The sequence below is a fragment of the Canis lupus genome, chromosome 8 (genome assembly GCF_048164855.1).
Source record: "Canis lupus baileyi chromosome 8, mCanLup2.hap1, whole genome shotgun sequence".
In the NCBI taxonomy this organism is placed as follows: Eukaryota; Metazoa; Chordata; class Mammalia; order Carnivora; family Canidae; genus Canis; species Canis lupus.
In genome coordinates, this window is record NC_132845.1 from 65,787,326 (window position 1) to 65,805,677 (window position 18,352).

General features: G+C 42.0%; 1 protein-coding gene across 2 annotated transcripts; it reads right to left on the reverse strand.

Moving 5' to 3' along the window:
- Positions 1-835: 835 nt before the first annotated feature.
- Positions 836-17,121, reverse strand: ZDHHC4 (zDHHC palmitoyltransferase 4). Of its 2 annotated transcripts, XM_072836942.1 has the most exons (9): positions 17,013-17,121; positions 16,313-16,504; positions 15,816-15,872; positions 15,580-15,703; positions 14,758-14,831; positions 13,659-13,837; positions 9,922-10,047; positions 7,902-8,146; positions 836-1,180 (listed from the first exon to the last, which is right to left on the reverse strand). In XM_072836942.1, exons 4-9 carry the CDS (start codon positions 15,694-15,696, stop codon positions 890-892), a joined length of 1,032 nt encoding a protein of 343 aa, XP_072693043.1. In that variant the 5' UTR covers positions 15,697-15,703; positions 15,816-15,872; positions 16,313-16,504; positions 17,013-17,121; the 3' UTR covers positions 836-889. The 2 variants fall into 2 exon arrangements, with proteins under 2 accessions (XP_072693043.1, XP_072693044.1); XM_072836943.1 differs by lacking the exon at positions 16,313-16,504 and having other exon boundaries at positions 17,013-17,070.
- Positions 17,122-18,352: the final 1,231 nt, after the last annotated feature.

Consider the following 18,352-nt stretch of genomic DNA (forward strand, 5'->3'; position numbering starts at 1 on the left):
GCAGGCCACGTCAAAGATTATGTCTAGTCTGGAACTCTTGGGGCTGCGGTGACAAATGATGCCTCCTGACCCCCCGCCTCCAAGTTCTTGTCACGAGTTCCCCCTTCCCCAATCCCCTCCAGTACGGCTGGCCATGGCAATCTTAGGTATCCTGCTCCTGAAAACTCTCCCCTCCTAAAAGCTCTCAGCACTTTCTATGGATCTCTTCTGCATCCATCTCTGCACTGAATTAACGAGGCAGTGGCGGGGTGGGGCTCTGGGTGTTAGTTTGAATTTTAAAAACAGGGCATATAAGACTTGATCAGGGCCACAAGAGGCCAGTGACTGAGGGCAGGCAGGGGACAAGCACAAGACTGGGCCCATGCTGGCTCAAGGGAGGACCTGGGTGAGAGTGCTAGGTCTGATTAAGGAGATGAAAAGCCAAGGCCTATCTCCTTGGAGAGGTGGAAAGGCCATCAAAAAGAGTGCAACCAGGCACAACCCCAAGTCACTGAGACTCTCCTGCACACCAGGGGACACAGTACAGACCCCTCCTGTCAGAAACCTAGAGTCTCTAGTGGAAGACCACGGTTAACCAGAATGTCTGGGACGTCCTCTTTGATTCCGCTGGCACCAGGACTTCAAATATACTCCATTCCAACAGGCTGAAGGAACAGAGGATGAGCAAGGGGGATTTCTACCACCGGATCTAGCATGGTCCTATAAGGATTAGGCACTGTGTAAACACTAGTTTTCTCTTCTCCTTAACCACTTAAAGCCGATTTATAAACATTCAGAAGCCAGAAAAAAAGACTCCCAAAACCAAAAAACACCACACTAATGCTTACAAAGTATCTATATGTATAAATAAATGTATACTATATTTAAATGGCAGTAACACTTCCCATTCTCAGTTCTTCTTTCTCTCATAAGGTGCAGTGGCAGGTAGGAAGACCTCTCCAAGGTTGCTCCAAAGCCCATGGGAGTGAATGTTCCGGTTGACCTGGGTATCTGCTGATAGGGGCCGGGCCACGTGGCGGCAATGATGGCACCAAGCCCGGTCACCATTGTGCCACTCGTTAGTGGTCTGGTTGGTGGCAGCCAGGTACAAAATAAAGCACAGGTAGCCCCCCAGGAGGAAGCTCAGCATCATGACAAAGCCCAGCATGAAGATAATCCTCGGGAAGGTCAGAAACAGGTACTGGAGGCAAAGAAGAAAGAGCATGTTAGGCAGCTAGGCTGTGACACAAGTAAGTAAGCACCTCCCAGCCCTGGCCCGTTACATGGACAAGTGTGAGCTGCCCACCCAACTCATCCACCTCCATACACATCTGACCCACCAAACCCCAAACAACTATAAATGACACTGACAGCCCAAGAGGAAACCCAGGTCTGTACAAGAGTCAAGTAAGATAAATCTGTAATGGAAGGAAAAGGGAAAGGATACTCAGGAGATGGTGCTTTGCCAGTTAACTATTTGTAAAATAAAGACAAACACAGATCTTAGTTCATGCATCAAAATAAAGTCCAGATGGACAGAGGAGATCAATCTCTCTCTCAACACAATACGACTACAGAAATACATGCATGAGAGTATTCACTGTAGTGATTTTAACAGGCCTTCTTCCTAAAAGAAACATGTTAAAAAGTCCACCCATGAGGAAGAGTAAAACCCTAGGATAGTCATACTATGGAATAATAGCCAATAAAATGAGGTCAATTTCCATGTACTCATCTGGAAAAGACATTGGTAAGATACTGCCAATGCGAAAGACAAGAGGCAAGGATTCACAATGGGATCAAATTCAGGTAAAAACAAAAACAGACTCCATGAAGGTGTGTGACTGTATACACATAGGAAAAAAGCCTGAAATGTGTATACCAAACTACAAAGATAGTTGCCTCTGGGGAGGGGAGGGGTTAAAGACCTCAGTTTTTTGTTTTTTTCTAAAGAGATTTTAAATTTTATGCTTCTCCCTCCAGCTTTATTGAAATATAATAGACATGACATTATGAAAGTTTAAAGGTGTACAACGTAACATACAGCAAATGATCACAAGGTTAATACACCTATCACCACACATAGTTACAATTTTTTTGTGTGATGAGAACTTCTAAAACCCATTCTCTTAGCAACTTTCAAGTTTACAACACCGTACTATAAACTACAGTCACCAGGCTATACATCAAATCCCCAGGATTTACTCATCTTTCAACTATAAGTTTGTACCTCTGACCACCTATGCCCACTTTCCCTGTTTCTCTGCCTTTTCATTTTAAATGCTTCTGGACTGCTTGAATCTTTATAATTTATTTTTTTATAATAAAGAAAATGAATTTTGAAAGAGTTCAATATTTTTGAAAGTCACAAGTAAAAGCAGATACATCTCTTGATAGGAGAGAACTTCTAACTGAAGTTACAAAGAAAAGAGATTTGATAAGAAAGGATTTCTGCATTTTTTTTATACAAAAAAAGATACACAGGGCAGCCCGGGTGGCTCAGGGGTTTAGCACCGCCTTCAGCCCAGGACGTGATCCTGGAGACCCGGAGTCGAGTCCTAGGTTAGGCTTCCTGCATGGGGCCTGCTTCTCCCTCTGCCTGTGTCTCTGCCTCTCTCTGTGTGTCTCTCATGAATAAATAAATAAAATCTTAAAAAAAAAAAAGATATACAAATGAAAACAAATACAAGAATGAATTATCATTACTATATGATCTCAAATCAAAAGTAATGTTAGGGGGATCCCTGGGTGGCTCAGCGGTTTGGCACCTGCCTTTGGCCCAGGGCACGATCCTGGAGTCCCGGGATCGAGTCTCATGTCAGGCTCCCTGCATGGAGCCTGCTTCTCCCTCTGCCTGCGTCTCTGTCTCTGTCTCTCTCTCATAAATAAATAAATAAATCTTTAAAAAAAAGTAATATTAGTATCAAATAGGTAAACAGTTAAAGGACCTAAGTCATAAAAGCAGATCTATAGATGACTGACAAACAAGAAAACTAATCAACAGCAACAAAAGAAATAGTTTTTAGAAAGGGTAAACCATATTTTCCTACCACACTAGAAGCACTCGCCACCACTGGGCATCCTCAGTGCCTGCTCTGATGCAACAAAATGAACATGGACAAATCACTCTAAGCAGAAGGTTTCTAAAAAAGCAATCTGACTATATTAAAATCAAAAGATCTGTAAATGTTAATAATCTCTGACCCAGTATTTATATTTTTTGGAACCTATCCTACAGAAAATCTTAAGTACAAAAACAAAACCATATACACAGATGACCCACTGCAAAGGGGAAAATGCACTTCATCAATGGAGACAGCTGGGTGTCACTGGTCCTCTGTTCCACCTGATGGGAAGCAATATGAAATACACATTCTTGCCAAAAATACTTAACCTGAATCTATGCAGGGCTCTAGAACTAACTTCCAGTTCACATTAATATTAAGGAATAGAGAAAAATCAGTTGACAAAAGTAGGAAAAAGGCAAATTTGTAACAAGGGACTTTCTAAAAGACAGCTATTAATTGTCAATTTCACAAAAAAAGGTTGGGGCCATTATTTTAGACAGACTGAGAAGAACATTCAAATGCAAAGAGTAACTATGAGGTGGGTTCTGGCTCACGGAGGTAAAAAAGCTATAAAAGACACATTTGAGAGATGTCTGGGTGGCTCAGCGGTTGAGCGTCTGCCTTTGGCTCAGGGCCTGATCCTAGAAGCGGGCTCCCTGCCTACAGCCTGCTTTTCTCTCTGCCTGTGTCTCTTCCTCTCTCTCTCTCCGTATCTCTCATGAATAAATAAATAAAATCTTAAAAAAAAAACATTTGAAAAAAAGAAATAAAAAGACAATAGGGAAATTTGAATATGGATTAGATGATTTATTATATATTTACTACATATTCTATGTTTGTTATACAGATTTATTACTTTTCTTAGGTGAGATAACCTAATTGTAGTTAAGGTGACATTCTTTAAAAATGCACATTCACATATTGAAGGGCAAAGCAACATGACGTCTCCAATTTATGATCCCGACATGCAGCTTGATCCCACCACCCTGAGATTACAACCCAAACAGAAATCAAGAGTCAGATGCTTAACAGACTAAGCCACCCAGTTGCTTCATAGCTGAAAGAAATTTTAAGAATAAAAATTACTCAAGGTTGAAATGACGAGGTTGTTGCTACACATCTATCGGAATGGCTAAAATGAAACATAGTGATAACATTAGGTGCTGGCAAAGATGCAGAGAAACCAGTCCCTCCTCCACCACTGGTGAGGATGTACAATGGTACAACCACTCTGAAAAAGAGTATGGTGGTCCTTTCTAAGACTTAAAATAGACCTATCATCAACCCAACAATCACAGTGAAGACAGATCATTACACAGGAACTTGTAAATGGGAATGTTCAATGCCGCTTTTTGCAGCTGATGGCCTTCAAAGGGTGAATGGTTAAACAAAGCATGGACTACTATACAGCAATAAAAAGGAACCCTAGATCCATGCAACTGTTCTCATGGACCTCAAGGAAATTGCACTGAGTGAAGAAACCAACTTCAAAAAGATACTGTATGATTCCATTTATGTAACGATCATGAAATAACATTATAACAGAGATGGAGAAGGGAGTAGTGGTGCCAAGCATTAGGGATATGGAGAGGAAGCTTTAGCTATAAAGGGTAACACAAGGGAGTCTGTGGCGATTGATAATAGAGCATGCTAGTGGTGGGTTATTTGTGAACATGTGACAAATTGCACAGAGCTATATACACACCAGGCAACAGATTCTTACATAAAACATTCTTACAATAAACACATGTAATTCGTGAAATCTAACTGGCCCTGGGGATTGTGCCAAAGTCAATTGCTTGGTTTTGGCCTTGTGCTGTATAGGGATTCTGGCATGGGAAGAGGGGCTAAAGAGTGTATAGACTTCCTGTGTGTCTCTTTATAATCTCCTGTAAATCTATAATTATTTCAAAATAAATTAAAAAAAAAAACTAACTTTAAGACTGTGTACTTTATCATATTAAGACAGTATCCTGGGACGCCTGGGTGGCTCAGTGGTTAAGTGACTGCCTTCAGCTCAGGGCATGATTCTGGAGTTCCGGGAACAAGTCCTACATTGGGCTCCCTGCATAGAGCCTGCTTCTCCCTCTCCCTAAGTCTCTGCTTCCCTCCTGTGTCTCTCATGAATGATAAATAAAATCTTTTTTTTTTTTTTTAAAGACAGTATCCTTCAATTCTTATTGTCTGAGTGCTTTTATTAGAATGAGTGTTGAATTCTGTGAAAGGCTTTTCAGCATCTAGAGAAATAATCACGTCATTGTTCTTTATATTTAATAATGCTATATAAAACATTAATCAATTTTCTAATATTGAACCAAACTTGCATTCATGGACTACATCTCACTTGTTCATGGTATTTTATTATCTTTAAAATGAAATAAATAAATAAAATCTTTTTTTAAAAAAAGAAAAAACACTCAAGAAGCAACCAGTTACCTAAAATAGTGACTGCTCATAAGCTACTTCCCATAAATGCAACAGAAATCTTTTAGCCATAAAATATTTGAGTTTTTATAAGAAGCCTATGTTATTGTAAATAAATTTTTGACAAGGGTGCCAAAACAATTCAATGAACAAAGAAGGGTATCTTTAACAATAGATGCTGGGACGCTAAAAGTATCAAGAGAGAGCCCAACCCTACAAAACATACAAAAATTGACTCAAAAAAGGATCAAAGACCTAAATGTAAGAGTTAAATATATAAACACAAGAATACATAAATCTTCATGACCTTGGAGCAGGCAACAGATTCTTACATATGACACCAAAGCATAAGCAACAACAACAAAAAACCCTAAACTTAAAATACGGAACTTTTTTGTTTCAAAGAAAGCTATCCAAAAAATGAAAAACCCACAGAATGGGAAAAAATACTTGCTAATCCTACATCTGAGATGGGTCAAGTTTCCAGGATATACAAAGAATTCTTACAACACAAGAAAACAACCCAATTAAAAAATGAGCTTCTCCTGTAAATCTTCTTTTCCAAAAAAGACATATAAGTGGCTAAGAAACACACAAAAAGAGGCTCAGCATTATTAAGTCAACAGGGAAGTGCAAATCAACTCACAAGGGCACCGCTTTACATCCATTAGGATGACTTTAATCAAAAAGACATAGTAACAAGTTGGAACCTTCATATACAGATGGTAGAAATGTAAAATGGTGAAGATACTTTGGAAAACAACCTGGCAGCTCCTCAAATGACTACAAGTATAGTGACCATATGACCTAGAAATTCTACTCCTGGGTATGACTCAAGAGCAATGGAAACCAAAAAAAAAAAAAAAAAAAAAACCAAAAAAAAAAAGGGAGGGGATCCCTGAGTGGCTCAGCAGTTTGGCGCCTGCCTTCGGTCCAGGGCATGATCCTGGAGTCCCGGGATCGAGTCCCACATCGGGCTTCTGCATGGAGCCTGCTTCTCCCTCTGCCTGTGTCTCTGCCTCGCTCTTTCTCTGTGTGTCTCTCATGAATAAATAAATAAAATCCTTAAAAAAAAAAAAAAAAGAGCAATGGAAACCCCTATCCACACAAGAGCTTGTACACAGATGTTCACAGTACCCTTATTCAAAAATAAAAAGTGAAAACATTCAAATGTCCATAGGTAATAAATGAATAAAATGTGGTATACATCTACACAGTGGAATATTATTTAGCCTCAAAAAGGAGTGAAATATTGATTCATGCTACAACACGGATGAACCTTGAACACATTATGCTAAGAAAAAGAAGCCAGTCCAAGGCCACAAATGTCCAACTACATTTATGTGAAATGCCCGGAAAAGGCAAATCCATAAACACAAAAAGCCAGTTAGTGGTTGCAAGGAAAGAGAGGGGTGGAGAGTAACTGGTAATAGGTAAGAGTTTATTTCTTGGGTGATGAAATGTTCTGAAATTAAATGGTGGTGGTGGTTACACAACTCTGAACCACTAGATCTTATACTTTGAAAGGATGAATTTTAGGGGCACCTGGTTGACTCAGTAGGAAGAGCATATGACTCTTGATCTTGGGGTCATGAGTTTAAACCCCACATTGAGTGTAAAGATTACTAAAAAATAAATAAATAAACTTAAAAAAAGGATGAATTTTATAGCACACGTATTATATATCAATTCAAAAAATTATATATTGGAGTGTCTCAGTACTAAGTTGGTTAAGCATCCAACTCTTGATTTCAGCTCAGGTCATGATCTCACGATTGTGAGACTGAGTCCTGTGTTGAGGGTGCTTTCTTTCTCTCTCTCTCTCTATCTTAATCTAAAATAATAAGGGATCCCTGGGTGGCACAGTGGTTTGGCGCCTGCCTTTGGCCCAGGGCGCGATCCTGGAGACCTGGGATCGAATCCCATATCGGGCTCCTGGTGCATGGAGCCTGCTTCTTCCTCTGCCTGTGTCTCTGCCTCTCTCTCTCTCTCTCTCTGTGACTATCATAAATAAATAAATTTAAAAAAATTTTTTTTAAATAAATAAATAATAATAAATAAAATCTCAAGTAAATAAATAATAAAAATTTTATTTTATTTTATTATTATTTTTTAAAGATTTATTTATTTATTCATGATAGACATAGAGAGAGAGAGAGAGAGGCAGAGACACAAGAGGAGGGAGAAGCAGGCTCCATGCCGGGAACCCAACGCAGGACTCGATCCCGGGACTCCAGGATCGCGCCCTGAGCCAAAAGCAGGCGCCAAACCGCTGAGCCACCCAGGGATCCCCAATAAAATTTTTAAAATTATATATTGACTTTTAAAAAAGGAATAGCTCCATCTTTTGACTGGGAAAATGACCTTTTTCCAATTTTGAAACCTAATATCAGAAACACATCCCACAACACAACTACCTGAATTAATTACCTGAATAAGAAAGAAAATGTCAACAGCCTGGAAGTGTCCAAGGTGATCAATGTAAGTCTCCAAATACAAGTCAGACAACACCACCAACTGGACCAGAAACACAGTGCTCACGATGGCCATGGTGGCTGCTGAGGCTGTCAATGTCAAGAGGTAGAGGAGGAAGTACCTGGCGTTCCAGGCTCCAATGCAGTTGTTCACCCAAACACAGTGGTGGTCAAAACGGTGCACACACCTGTTACACACACCTGCACAGAAACAAGAATGCAACACTGAGTTAGTCCTTGATGAAAAATGAGACAAAAAGCACACTTACAGAGATGTTTAGACTGACTACGGGCAGTATGAGCTGGAAGAAATGGTGGCTGCTATCACCAAGCTCTTAAAACCGCAGTGTCTGGGCAGCCCTGGTGGCGCAGCGGTTTAGCGCCGCCTACAGCCTAGGGCGTGATCCTGGAGACCCTGGATCAAGTCCCACGTCAGGCTCTCTGCATGGGGCCTGCTTCTCCCTCTGCCTGTGTCTCTGCCTCTCTCTCTCTCTGTGTCTCTATGAATAAATAAATATTCTTTAATAAAAAAAAAAAGAATACTTTAAAAAAAATAAAAATAAAAAAATAAAAAAAAACTGCAGTGTCCAATAAAGTAGCCACGAGCCACAGGTGGGTATTAAACACTTGAAATGTGGCTACAAGAAAAAATTTGGAAGAATATTCTGTTGATACTGATAAATTTAGAGTTCTTCAATTCATGCAATGCTCCTTTAAGTTCAACATGAGTAATACTGATAGGACACAAGAGTTAGTGAACTTAACTTGGACAGATTTTTTTTTTTAAGATTTATTTATTTATTTATGATAGACACAGAGAGAGAGAGAGGCAGAGACACAGGCAGAGGGAGAAGCAGGCTCCATGCCAGGAGCCCGACATGGGACTCGATCCCGGGACTCCGGGACCGCGCCCTGGGCCAAAGGCAGGCACCAAACCGCTGAGCCACCCAGGGATCCCGGACAGACAGAATTTTAAAACTGAGGCTTTAAAGTCAAATCAATTCTTCAGATAAAGACAAATTATTGAGGCACCTATGTGGCTCAGTTGGTTAAGCATCTGCCTTCAGCTCAGGTCATGATCTCAAGCTCCTGGAGTCAAGCCCTATACTGGGCTCCCTCTAAGCGGGGAATCTGCTTATCCCTCTCCCTCTGCCCCTCCACCCACTTGTGTAAGCATATGCACATTCTCTCTCAAATAAATAAAATCTTTTTTTTTTTAAAGGTTGAACTGTTACATGGGTATTAAACAGAAATAATTTTTTGGTACTGATTCAGTAACCAAAAAACTTCTGAGAATTTCTAGAATAACTTGGGTAGGTGAATCTGCTCTTCTGACAGCAAATTTTATGAAATCTAAATACAGATCAAGTATTTCCAAGGAAAATTTAGTGTCTCAATTGAGATGTGCTGTAAATGGAAAATATGTATCAGATTTCAAAGACAGTATGAAAAAGAGAACATAAACTATCCCATGAATGATTTTTTTATACTGACTACACATTAAAATGATATTTTAGATATGTTAGGTTAAATAAAATATATAATTAAATCCAATGTTGCCTCATTTTACTTTTGTAATGTGGCTACTAGAAAATTTAAATCACATATGTGGCTCATGATATATTTTTGTTGGATGGCACTAGTCTAGAATCTTGGCTATTCCCCAGAAGAGTAGGTTCTGCCAGAGCTAAAATCTGCAAACACAACATCCCACAGAAATTCCTGCTGGGCCACATGCCCTACCACATGGCAAAGGAAGGGCTGTTCTGCCCAGGGCTGAGCTGCCCATTACACGAGAACATTAAGAACTTACCTCCAGTCATCTGAAAGAAACAATTTGGCCTCTACAAGCAGTGGCTGTCCCATGCTGGGAGACCAAGGGCCCTGCTTTTGGATTTCTGTAACATTCCCTTACTGAGAAAGCCCACATATTTGCTGTGCAAGGCTAGAGCTGGAGCAATTAAAGCCAAACTTACTGCAGTGTTTGGATCGTGCTGGTTTCCTTAAATTGCACGTAGAGCACTTCATATTCTTTAAGAACATCACTTCATCGAATTCATAAACTTGAAGAAACAGTAACTCATTTGCTTTCGTTATGGTACCTGAAAAAAGTAAGGACAAACATCAGTTCCAAGCAATATGGTTGACTAAACATTCACAAAATCTGTCCTGACAAAGTGCAACTAAGACTTCTATATTTAACATTCTAAATAACTCACTTTAAAATAAATAGCTTGGGATCCCTGGGTGGCGCAGCAGTTTGGCGCCTGCCTTTGGCCCAGGGCGCGATCCTGGAGACCCGGGATCGAATCCCACATCAGGCTCCCGGTGCATGGAGCCTGCTTCTCCCTCTGCCTGTGTCTCTGCCTCTCTCTCTCTCTCTGTGACTATCATAAATAAATAAAAATTAAAAAAAATAATAAATAAAATAAAATAAATAGCTTTACTGAGATACAATTCATAAACCCAATTCACCCATTTAAGGTACACAATTCAACAGTTTTTAGTATACTCACAGAGTTATGCAATGATCATCACAATCAATTTTATTTATTTTTATTTTTTATTTTATTTTTTTTTAAGATTTATTTATTTATTCATGATAGACACAGAGAGAGAGAGAGAGAGGCAGAGACACAGGCAGAGGGAGAAGCAGGCTCCATGCCGGGAGCCCGATGTGGGACTCGATCCCGGGACTCCAGGATCGCGCCCTGGGCCAAAGGCAGGAGCTAAACCACTGAGCCACCCAGGGATCCCCCACAATCAATTTTAGAACATGTTTATCGCTTTAAAAAGAAAGCCCTTAGGGGTGCTTGGGTGGCTCAGTTGGTTAAGTGCCCACCTTCAGTTTAAGTCATGATCCCAGGATCCTGGGGTCAAGTTCCACACTGGACTCCTCCTCAGGGCTCCCTGCTCTACAGAGAGTATGCTTCTCCCTCTCTCTCTGCTCCTCCCACTCTCCTCACTTGAGGTGTCTCTCTCTCTCTCTCTCTCTCTCAAATAAATAAATAAAATATATTTAAGATTTTTATCTTAAAAAATCTTAAAAAAACTTAAAATCTTAAAAAAAACCTTTACTCTTAAAAAAAGATTTTATTTATTTATTCATGAGAGAAACAAAGAGAGAGAGAGAAAGAGAGAGAGAGAGAGGCAGAGACACAGGCAGAGGGAGAAGCAGGCTCCACAAAGGAAGCCCGACGTGGGACTCGATCCCAGTCTCCAGGATCACGCCCTGGGCTGAAGGCAGCACTAAACCACTGAGCCACCCGGGCTGCCCTAAATAAAATCTTTAAAAAAAAAAAAAAAAAGGAAAAGAAAAGAAGAAAGAAAAGAAAAGAAAAGAAAAGAAAAGAAAAGAAAAGAAAAGAAAAAGAAAGAAAGAAAGAAAGAAAGAAAGAAAGAAAGAAAGAAAGAGGAAAAGAGAGGAAAAGAAAAGAAAAGAAAAGAAAAGAAAAGAAAAGAAAAGAAAAGAAAAGAAAAGAAAAGAAACGAAACCCCTTAGCAGTCACCCCATTTCTCTTGAATCCTAGCTCTTGGCAATCACTAATCTGCTTTCCGTCTCCATGCATTTGCCTTGTTTGAATATTTCATATAAATGGAATCCTACAACTTGTGGTCTTTTGTATCTTGCTTCTTTCATTTAGCATAGTTTTTCAAGGTTCCTCTAAGTTCTAACATATATCACTCCTTCATTCCTTCCCGTTACAGAATACTGTTCCATGGAGAAGGCACATCACATTTACCTATTAACCAGTTGATGGACACTTGGTGCTTCAAGGACAGGAAAGCTTAAAAGTAAAGGCATGGAAAAAAGATACCAAGCAAATATCAATCCCCCCAGTCCCCCAAAAAAGGGTAAGGGGCACCTGGGTGGCTCAGTCAGTTAAGCATCTGACTCCTGATCTTGGCTCAGGTCACGATCTCAGAGTCGTGAGACTGAGCCCTGCATTGGGCTTCACACTGGGCATGGAGCCTGCTTAAGATTCTCTCTCTCCCTCTCCCCCTCTTAAAAAAATAAAAGTGTAATAATATTAATATCAGACAAAAAAAGAACAAAGAACAATACTAGTAACAAAGAGACAAATACCCACCATTTGCTTCAACGTGGATGGAACTGGAGGGTATTATGCTGAGTGAAGTAAGTCAATCGGAGGACAAACATTATATGTTCTCATTCATTTGGGGAATATAAATAATAGTGAAAGGGAATAGAAGGGGAGGGAGAGGAAATGTGTGGGAAATATCAGAAAGGGAGACAGAACATAAAGACACTCCTAACTCTGGGAAATGAACTAGGGGTGGTGGAAGGGGAGGAGGGTGGGGGGTGGGGGTGAATGGGTGACGGCACTGAGGGGGGGCACTTGACGGGATGAGCACTGGGTGTTATTCTGTATGTTGGTAAATTGAACACCAATAAAAAATAAATTTATTATAAAAAAATATTCAAGGAAAAAGGAATACCAATTCTAAACTTGAATGCAAATAATATAAAAATATATATTATATATACCTACACACACATACGCACATATACAACAGCTTCAAAATAAGTAAAGTCAAAACTGACTGCCAGAAGAAACCTCAAATCTATCAACAAAATGAGATAACATGGGACGCGTGGGTGGCTCAGCAGTTAAGCATATGCCTTTGGCTCAGGGCATGATCCCCGGATCTGGGATTGAGTCCCACATTGGGCTCCCTGCGTGGAGCCTGCTTTTCCCTCTGCCTATGTCTCTGCTTCTCTCTCTCTCTCTGTCTCTCATGAATAAATAAATAAAATCTTAAAAAAAAAAAGTTGAATAACAAAATGAGATAACATACTTCTCAGTAACTGAGCAACCAAAAAAATTAATACAAATATAAAAGATTTGAACATAATTAACAAACTTGATCTAATGGACTCACATGCTGTCTACACCAAGAACTAGAAAATACACACTCTTTCTTTCTTTTTTTTTTTTAATGTTATTGCTGTGTTTTATCTTTTTTTTTTAAGACCTTTTATTTTATTTACTCAGAGATACAGAGCGAGAGAGAGAGGCAGAGACACAGGCAGAGGGAGAAGCAGGCTCCACGCAGGGAGCCCGACATGGGACTCGATCTCGGGTCTCCAGGATCACACCGTGGGTTGCAGGCGGCGCTAAACCGCTGCGCCACCGAGGCTGCCCAAATACACACTCTTTCAAGCCCACAGGTCATTTACAAAAATACACATAACTGGATATGATGCAATAAAATTTGTAAAAGAGGGGCAGCCCTGGTGGTGCAGCAGTTTAGCGCCGCCTGCAGCCCAGGGCTTGATCCTGGAGACCCTGGATTGAGTCCCACATCAGGTTCTCTGTATGATGCCTGCTTCTCCCTCTGCCTGTGTCTCTGCCTCTCTCTCTCTCTGTCTCTATGAATAAATAAATAAAATCTTTAAAAAAAAAATTGTAAAAGAAACAGAGCCATACAGACCACAAACTATATAACACAATTACTAGTGAAGCACCAAAAAATAAACTAAAAAAGTATATGGAAAATTTTAAGCAGTTCTAAATAATCTATGAATCATAGAAGAAAAAAATAAAATCAGAAGACAATCACAATGAAAAGATCATGAAAACACTACATATCTTATCTTTTACGAAGTCCCCAGAGGCCTCACTAGTCTGTAGCACTGCAAGAGTAAGGTTGATTGTCACCAGTCTCCATACCGAAAGCTTCAACTTACCAGGGTCACTTACACAGCTGAGAGTGAAAAACACCAGGTTTATAATCAGCAGAAAATAGGGCAGAAGAAGGTAACACAAGGAGAACTCCAGCTCTCGACAGTAGCCAAATATTTCCCAGGTGTATTCACTGTAAACCATCCCTTGCAAGATGAGGTGCAGGATAATGAAGGTGTGGTTTCTGAAAGGAAACGGGTACATGGCTTGTTCACAGGGCCTTCTTCATAAAGAAATTATATAATACTAAACTGAACCCAGAGCCAACCATGTCTTTTGAGCTTGAGATAATAGCAAGAATTACATAAGAGACAATGTGAGACAATTCTCATAGTACCTAGCAAGACTCAGTACTCAATAGATGCTATCTATTATTATCAACTTTTTTTTTTTAGGATTTTAATTATTTAGGGAGAGTGTGAGACCAGGGTAAGGGGCAGAGGGAGAGAGACTCTCAAGCAGACTCCAAGCTAAGTGTGGAGCTCAAAGCAGGGCTTAATCCCATGACTCTGAGATGATGACTTGAACCAAAATCAAGAGGTGGATGGCTCCACTGTCTGAGCCACCCAGGCACCCTTATTATCTTTATTAGGAATTGAGGTATCAGGATATATCTCTTCACAGAAATGCATGCAATATATTGCCACTCTAAATATTTCAGTGAAAACTCCAGAAATAAAAGGCAGATTATGAGGAGAGGTCCTGAACCTAGGACTCTTGATCCTTTCCAGCCTCCTTCCCCAAACCATGGCTGGAAACCAACAAGGAGCTTCCGGAAGCTAGAGGACAGCAACAATTAAAAATCAAACCAGGAAAGAAGATAGTATTTTTTTTTTAAAGATTTTATGTACTTATTGCGGGGGGGGGGGGGGAGGGGGGCAAAGGGAGGGGTAGAGGGAGAGAATCTTAAGCAGGCCCTGTGCCTAGCACAGAGTCTGACTTGGGGCTCAATCTCAGGACCCTAAGATCATGACCTGAGCTGAAACCAAGAGTCAGATGCTTAACCAATGAGCCATCTGGATGCCCCGAAAAGAAGATAGTATTTACTAAAAATTAAAAAAAAAAAAAAAAGAAGATAGTATTTACACTCTGAAATATAAATACCGTGTACGGAAGAGGTAATGAAGCAATTTTGGCATAGCTCTCTGAAGGCATTTTGGAATTATACAGGAAATTATCTAAAACAAAAAAGAATTCATTGTCATTTGTCATTCCCCCACTCCCAAATTAGATGCTTCACTTTCAGCTGGTGATATTTGGTGATTTGCACTTTTGCATATGGGCAGAGAAGAGATTTAAGAGAGAATAAAATGCAGGGCTTCCCTCAGCCGGTCTTTCTCTAATGCCAGCTCCTCTGTTTTCACCTAACTCCAGAGAAAACACCATGTCAGGGTCTTCAGGCAAAGGAAGGAGAGCAGAGGAGCTGGATTAGGTAATGTTAATGTGAACTCCACTCCTTTCGTGCTTTGGGTTCAATCCTAGGTTCGAGTCCATCTGTAATCACTGGGCATTAGCCCAGGTTACCCTCCAAGTCAACCCCTTCCCAAAGGTTGATGACCTCAACTTTGCTCACTTTGATCCTTGAAGGAGTGTGGGCAGCCTGATGCTCAGCTCCTTAACCATACAGCTCCCTGTTCCACCCATCCAGCCCCTCCATGCAGACACTGTTCACATCCATGCCCAACTACAGGCATCAAATCCAGAGAAAAATAGCCAACCTTAAGAATGTTATCTTCTCTCAAAGCAACATCACAAGATTACTTTCAAAAGCAACAAAGCCCAGAAACTTTCAAAAATTACATAGATGCCATAAGTGAAGTGAACAAATGAATAAAAATGGCATCTCCTTTTTGTTTCATCAGGGAACTGGTGAGCCTTTTAGATTGGTGGTAGTGAAAATCCAGTGTCTCCAAGATTCATCGTTACCTGTGCTCCTCCTCTGACTACACCTTTCAGGTAATGGGTTTTTGAGCAGATGCATACTGTAACAACACCAATCAGCACCAAAACCAGGTAGAACAAGAAGAGAACCAAGAAGTCCATCCTGAGGCTACAAAGAAACAGAAAGAGTGTGACTACTATTGAGGGATATATTCCATCGCACATATTCTCAGACATCAACTCCATAAATGGCTCCCAAAACAGAATTCATCAGCACTTACGCATGCACTGCTGAGGCCTCCCAGATGGTCCAGAGCTCCCTCTCCTTCAAGAATTTCCTAATCAAAATAAGAATTTCCTAATCAAACCACTGTGGTTTATTTAGGGCATCTCCTGCCTGCAAATTACCAAAAAAAAGGGGGGGGGGGATATGCAAAATGCATACATCTTCCCTCCTACCCATAACAAATCATCTTTGTACTTAAATATAAACTTGCATAGATATTGCTACCGAATGTACCCCAAAAGAATCTACTGACCATGCTACTGGTACAAGCATCCCCTAGTGGCAGTCCCAGGACTCACTCCCACGACTCACTCCCACAACAATCGTGGCTCACCCACGGGGACTAGAGTCAACACACAGGCTTGTATTAACTGGAAAAGGTTACTTTTGGCCTTAGCAGATATGATTCAGGCCCGGACTTCCACCTAAGATAACCAAACTACAAACTATTCACAAGATAAGACAGAGGAAACAAAGAAGAGCAATTCTCACGAGGCGATTCAGGGTCCCCGGCCTACGTAGTTCTCGTTTGGATAATTTTCTACTGGCAGCTAGGGCATTCCTTCTCTCAATATTCAAGGAGAATTCAAACAGCATCTCCTCTTGGGCAGCGGCATGTGCCTGGCACAACAGGTGGCACCCAAAGCTGCAGGAGGCATGGTTCTCCTAGAAGGCTGGATCTGGCTGCAGAGACATCGATAAAGCACTCACATAATAAAACAGGGTGGGAGTCAAAGGCGGTATAAATGGTGGAAAATAACTTGAAATGTTGAGATTCCCCCCCCCCCCCACCCCCGCGCGCGGGGGTGTTGAGATCCAGCAGGGTGAACCGGGTTATACGACTTTGGCAGAAAAAGTTAATTGGGAAGAATAAGCCAGTACCCTCGGATCCCGGGTCCTATCCCTAATCCCTAAAGTGTCCACTCTGGCCACCGGACAGAATGCCTTTCCGAGGCTGCACTCTCCGAGGGTCCCGGCGGGTGGGCTTGGCCGAAGCTCTCCCCGGGGGCCGGGACCCGGAGTGGGAGGCGCGGTGCAGGCTGCGCCAAGGGGATACGGTGGGTAGCAGGGTGGGGGTGGGCCTGCGACCACACACACACACACACACACACGGTGGAAGGGCGGATTAGGCAAGGAGACAGACGCCCTTGGGCCAACTAGTATTAAAAAAAACCCTCAAAGGCGGCCTTACCGCCGGAATGGGCCAACGGCCAGTCGCACCCAGGCGGTGCCTTCAAGGAGCTTCTCTAGACTTCCGGCGGGCCTGTGACCTCACTCGGGGCGCCGGCAGCCAAGCCGACTTCCGGCGGAAGTGCGGTCCAGCGGGCAGCTGCTGGGTCGGGCTTGCGGCTGGCGTTTGTTTGCCTTTCTGGGGGAGCTGTCACTAGCTGCCCGCCTTGGCTCCTCCAGAAGAGGAGGTCGGGTTTGAGGGACGGAAAAATCGCGCTTTGCAATACTATTGCCAGAAATCTTAGAAAAAGACGATCCTAAGCCAGTGCGGGTGTTGTGAAGCGCGCCGAGTAGAGCCCAGCCACGCGGGGACCCCGGCTGACCCATGGCGGGTACACTTAGGGGCGCCTCTGCCGTGTCTTCGCGATGGGCAGGACTAGCTTTGCTTTGTGTGCCAGTCGCCCCACTGGGATCTGTCCGAACCGTCCCCGTGTCTTTGCTCCTGCTGTCTCAAAACAGCTCTGAACGTCCTGCCCCTGGGAACAGTGACAATTGCTTGACTACAAACCTGGAGGATAAGAAGGAAGTCTGTTTAAGGATAGTTGGTCCGGGGGTGGAAAGAGCTGCTTCCAAACATAGCATCGAGAAGGCCCCTGTGGGGTGTCCCTTTGCTCCGAACCACTCTGAATCCGCGGAGACCAGTAGTCTATTCTTGATGCCTCTGAAGACCTGTCAAGCCTGTCCTCCCTTTGAAGGGGGACTGTCTGATCTCCAAACGCTAGCTTTCAGGCTCTTCTCTACCTACCCCAGCTTCTCGATTCCTTTTCTTTTTCCTTTTTAAGAAACTTACAAGCGGGGCGCCTTCTGGTACATGGTGTGCAAAGCCTTCATGAGCTCCCGGACACAGAACTGAGAAAATAAAACCTGCAAATCAGAAGCCGTGATGCCGCGGGGGGAATACTGGTTAGGGATGGAAGGTCATCCCATGTCCGGAGTGGGCTGCATCGCATCAGTGTCTCCAGCTGACTCATCACCCTGCTGATTAATTTTGAGCTGGTAGTTAAGTATTTGGGGTTACTTTTTTTGGCTCATCAATGCAGAACTGTATTTTTATCCCCATTCATTTTCCTCGGGATGGTTTCAGTGGAGACTTAACTTTGAATCTTGGTTTGATCACCTATAGCATTTTGCGCTGGGTTCTTTATTTTTTTTTAAGATATATATATATATATATTATTAATGAGAGGCAGAGAGAGAGCGCAGCAGAGACACAGGCAGAGGGAGAAGCAGACTCCATGCAGGGAGCCGGACATGGGACTCGATCCCGGGTCTCCAGGATCACACCCTGGGCGGAAGGCGGCA